Source organism: Setaria italica, chromosome III (assembly GCF_000263155.2).
Source record: "Setaria italica strain Yugu1 chromosome III, Setaria_italica_v2.0, whole genome shotgun sequence".
Taxonomy (NCBI): Eukaryota; Viridiplantae; Streptophyta; class Magnoliopsida; order Poales; family Poaceae; genus Setaria; species Setaria italica.
In genome coordinates, this window is record NC_028452.1 from 16,993,586 (window position 1) to 16,998,336 (window position 4,751).

Below are 4,751 nucleotides of genomic sequence, written 5' to 3' on the forward strand. Positions count from 1 at the left end.
GGTGATGGGGGTGGCGGAGGTGGGGAGGCGGCGGCGCGAAGATGTGGGTGAGGTCCGAGAAGAAGAGCAGGGCCGGGAGGCCGACGAGGAGGAGCTGCGCGCGGTCCATAGCGCCGGCGCGGGGGTGGACGGCTTCGGCCTTCGGTTGCTTGCTCGCTGCCTTCGCGTCTCCGATCTCCGGCCCTTTCCAAGACGCGGGGTTGTGTGGGGACTGTGGGGAGAGGGATAGACCACAGACCAGGGAGGAAGGCTGGAAACCTCCCGTGTCGCACTGCCAGGTGGGCTCGCCGAATCCAACCGGCAACTTGGGTCCCAGCCGTCAGTGGAGTTCGAAAGGCCGGGCATCTTTGGTGGTGGAGGCTGCTGGGGCGTCGCGTCGGGCTCTCGCGAATGGGGACGGGCGCGATTCGTCGTCTTGTCGAGAAATTTTTATATTTTTATATTTTTATATTTTTATATTTTTTTATTTCAGGAATAAATAGCTGATCCAGAAATTTGCAGAAAATGGACCCCTACTGCCTTTTCAACCGACGTTAAGAGAAGTTACCGCTAGATGAAACAGCGGTAGCTGTGCAGGTACACCACGTCAGTGTCAGAAACCGCTTAACGCCATCAGAAACAGTGGGTGGCACACGGATCGCTAGCGGCCATGGGACCACGGAGTTACCGCCTGATGGGACGGCGGTAGCTTGTTACTGCCAGATGAAGTGACGGTAACAGAGCGCCGCCGATTCAAACGACGGGAGTGGAAAGTTACCACCACTTGATTTGGCGATAGGCGCCCACGCCTTTAAAACCCGCAGAGTGGCAGGGGCTGGGGCGCATGCTGGTCATTCGGGATGCAAGAAATCAAGAGAAAGGGAGGAAGAAGAGGAACCGGGAAAGAAGAGGAAGAAAGGGAAGGAGGAGAAGAGAAAGAAAGGGAGGGAGGAGAGGAGCGAAGAGGAGGGGAGAAGAGAGTGAGTGGAGTAGGGTGGAGATTGAAGCGAAGCTCTGCCGGATCTTCGCTTCGCTTGAGGTATTATTTGAAATTTCGCAGTTTAGCTTAACTCGTAGTTGGTGCTATATAAATGGTACAGTGTTAAGTATTAGATGAAGTTGATGCAAATCTTTGGACGGTTAACATCGCCGGTGACTTAATTTGTACCGATCCATGGTGCAAGTGCTCCTACTACCACAACAAGGATCACTCACCGTCTTCGCCTTCCTCTGGGGGTGCTGGCTACTATGAGGCTGGACCCTCCCAGCTCTCGCAAAGCCAATTTTACTAGAAAGTAGAGATGGCTCTATCCCTGACTATTTCAATTACCTAAGGCATGTTAGGTTTAGCAACGACACATGTTTAGGATAGCATCCGTGCCGCACATGCTACTGCAATTTATAATTAATTGTCCAGTCTAGAGTTGTTGGTGTTCGTATGTTGTGCACGAATTTCATTTTTATATGTTGTAATTTCGTTGGAAACAGCTATGTATTTAATGGCTAGGAGTTAATTCAATTTCAATTATTTCCTCAAAGCACTCCACCTCTCTCAAATTAGAAAGTTTCATATTGCAACCAACAGTGACATATTCGAATATTTAGTGCTTCTAATGTAACTTTATATTTTTTTAACTCAGGGAAAAAATTACATGACAATAAAATAATAAAAAAAATACTCGAAGTTATAGCTGATTGTTTCAATCGGCTATAGCTGGCTCCATCATCAGTCATTGGTGGAGTCGTGGGAGGGGTAGCTACCGCCGTTCCCCTCCGCTGCCCCATCACTCAACTGCCGTTTGAACTGGCGGTAACTTCCTGTTATTTTTTTAACCTACCGCCATTTATTTCTGCAAATTTTTGCTGCAAAATTTTTTGGATCGACTATTTTATTTATTTATGCAAAATCGTAAAAGAAAAAATATAAAAATAAAAATATTTCTCGTGTCGATGTGATTGAGTTGTCCCGTACGACAGATTGTGCGCTGGGCCGGTGGGCTCGATAACGCATGAAAGCCCAATTGAAATTTCCAAAAGACCATGCAGAGAGAGATGGGCTGGCTAGCCGTGCAATTTTATCGCCATGATGAGCCTTGGCCCACCAACCGTGCAACTTCGTCTACTTGATGCCCATTTTGCAAGGGGAAAAGGAATCTCCAGTCGAAATGATGAATCTACAGCGGACCGGCGGTTCTCCTCCTTCCAGTCGACGACACGTGCACACGGATATACAATCCGTGCGGACCCACCATCTCCTTCCCACGAGAAGCGGCCTGTTCGCTTCAACTTATTCAGTCGGCTTATCAGCCACCAAACAGTGTTTTCCTCTCACAACAAATTAGCCGTTTTAGCTTTTCAGCCGACTTATAAGCTGAAGCGAATAGGCCCAAGATAAGCCCGTCACCCCACCCATTTCTCTTTCCTTTTCCCGTGACTCTCTCTCTCTCTCGTTCCTTTTCAGAAGTGGCGGCCGGTGGCGGCCGGTGGCAAGCGGGGGAGTGCGTAGCGGCAGCCCGGCGAGCGGTGGCGCGGGGGGCGGCAGATGCGGAGCGGAGCGCGGTGGCGAGCCCGGCGAGCGGCCACCCTCGGCGACGGCAGGCTAGGCAAGCGGGGGAGGTGGATGCAGGCGCCAGGCGGGGTGCGGCGACGGGTCCGGCGAGCGGTGGCGCGGGAGCAGCAGATGTGGAGCGTGAGCGCGGCGGCGGCCCGGCGAGTGGATGCGCGAGCGCGTGGCATGGGGAGGCGGCGCGGCGTCCTGCCGGCGAGCGCGCCCGGAGGTGCCGCTCTTTTTTTCTTTTTTTCAGATTTTGTTGGAAAGAGTTTTCTGCACAAAATTTTCAAAATCTATTCATAACATTTTTGGAATATTTTTTAAAAACTTCTGTCTCAAATTTTTGTTGCAAATTTTTCTGCCAATTTTTTTAAAAAAATTAAACAAAGTTTGCAAGCAAAAGTTTTCGTATAACTTTGTCGTTTATTGAAAATTTAGTTCATTTTTTTGCTGACATTTTTTTTCAAAAATTTGTGTCCTTAAAATTGTTTTTGTTTTTGAATTTTTTCCCAATTCTTTTCTCCCAAAAGTTTTTTCGTTGATTTTTTTTCTTGATTTTCAGTCTTAAAATCTGGGGTGGTGGGCGGGCGCGCACAGCACAACAGCAGCCCATGAGTTGTGTAGCATCCGTCACATCAGATGTTTGACTCTAATTATTAAACATAATCTAATTACAAAACTAATTATTTAGCACATGTCAATACTAATTAGGAGTATAAAATATAATCTAATTACAAAATTAATTGTACAAATATAATCTAATTACAAAACTAATCTAATTCGAATCTATTAAATCTAATTAGTTCATGATTTGGTAGATTCGTCTTGCGAATTAGTGGCTAATTAGTCCATAATTTGATAGATTCGTCTCGCGAATTAGTGGCTACTGATGGATTAAGTAGGTTCAATAGATTCGTCTCGTGAATTAGCACAAGCTTCTGCAATTAGTTTTATAATTAGCTCGTGCTGTTTATCGATCGGACGGAGGTTTAGGCTATCCGCACCACACCGCCTTTAAACTTATCTCTAAATAAGCATGACCCACCTATCAAAGCCAAATTAGACCAGCGCAGCTCTCCGCCATTGCCCCGCCTATCTACATCGGCAAACCAACAGTCTCCTCCCTCCCTCCCTGACCCGCTCTCTCCGCCGCCCCTTTCTCCTCCCTCCTCTCCGCCGCCGCGGCCCGGCCTCCTTCTCCCTCCGGCGCGGCAGCCCGGCCTCCTCCCTCCCCGTCACCCTCCCTACCCGCTGCTCTCCGCCGCCCCTCTCCCCTCCTCCCGACCGGCAGCCTGGCGCGGGCAACCTCTAGATCCGCCCGCGGTGGGAGCTCGAGGACATCGACCCAGCGACGGGAGCGCAGCGGCGACGGCACGAGGTTGTGGTGGCCGGTGAAGAGGCGGACAACGGCCCCTATTTCAATCGGCAGGGGCGCACTCTCCCCTTCCTTCTCCGACGCGGCGGCCTCTCGGCACGAGCGCGGCGGCCCGCTACTCTCTGCCGTCGCCCCTCTCCTTCCTCCCCTCCGGCACTGCTCTCCCCTTCTCCCTCCCCGCCGGCCACCTCCTTCCTGTTGGCCACGTGCAGAACACTTCGCAGGCGGGGTAGGACAGCGTTCGTCCGCTCGAGCGCTGGCTTTGGAGGTTTCCTGTAGCGATCGGAGGGGTAGAGGTTGGGATAGAGAGTAGCGGTGTGGAAGTTTGGCCGGTGTATTTAGCGTTCCGGGAGATTTACAGTCCTGCCGATAGCCTTAGTCCGCTTATCACTGCTGATGGCGATCGAGTAGACGGAGTGAAAGGCAATGGTGGTTTGACTGACGCTTTGAGCATACTAGCTTTCTGGAAGTCTAAAAGGCTCTCTAAAGGCCTTGTTTAGTTGCCCTGAATTTGGGTGTCCAAAATTACTGTTGTAGCACTGTAGCATACTGTAGCGTTTCGTTTGTATTTGTGAATTATTGTCCAAATATTGACTAATTAGGCTCAAAAGATTCGTCTTGCAAAGTATAACAAAACTGTGCAATTAGTTTTTGATTTCGTCTACATTTAATACTCCATGCATGTACCGCAAGTTTGATGTGACGGAGAATCTTCTTTTTGCATAGTGTCAAAATTATGAGTTTGGATGGAACTAAACAAGATCAAAGTCTGGTAAGCTACCTTTGGAATTCTTGGCCAGAAGAAGCCTGACCTTTGGAGTTTGGAGTTTGGACCGACCAGGGTGC

General features: G+C 49.6%; 1 protein-coding gene across 1 annotated transcript in view; it reads right to left on the reverse strand.

Moving 5' to 3' along the window:
- LOC101772008 (selT-like protein) overlaps positions 1-221 on the reverse strand; it is a gene marked incomplete in the record, with an annotated part of 3,773 nt that extends 3,552 nt beyond the window's left edge. The window contains 1 exon segment of the mRNA XM_012844275.2: positions 7-221. Within this exon segment, the coding sequence (XP_012699729.1) occupies positions 7-109 (103 nt within the window).
- Positions 222-4,751: the final 4,530 nt, after the last annotated feature.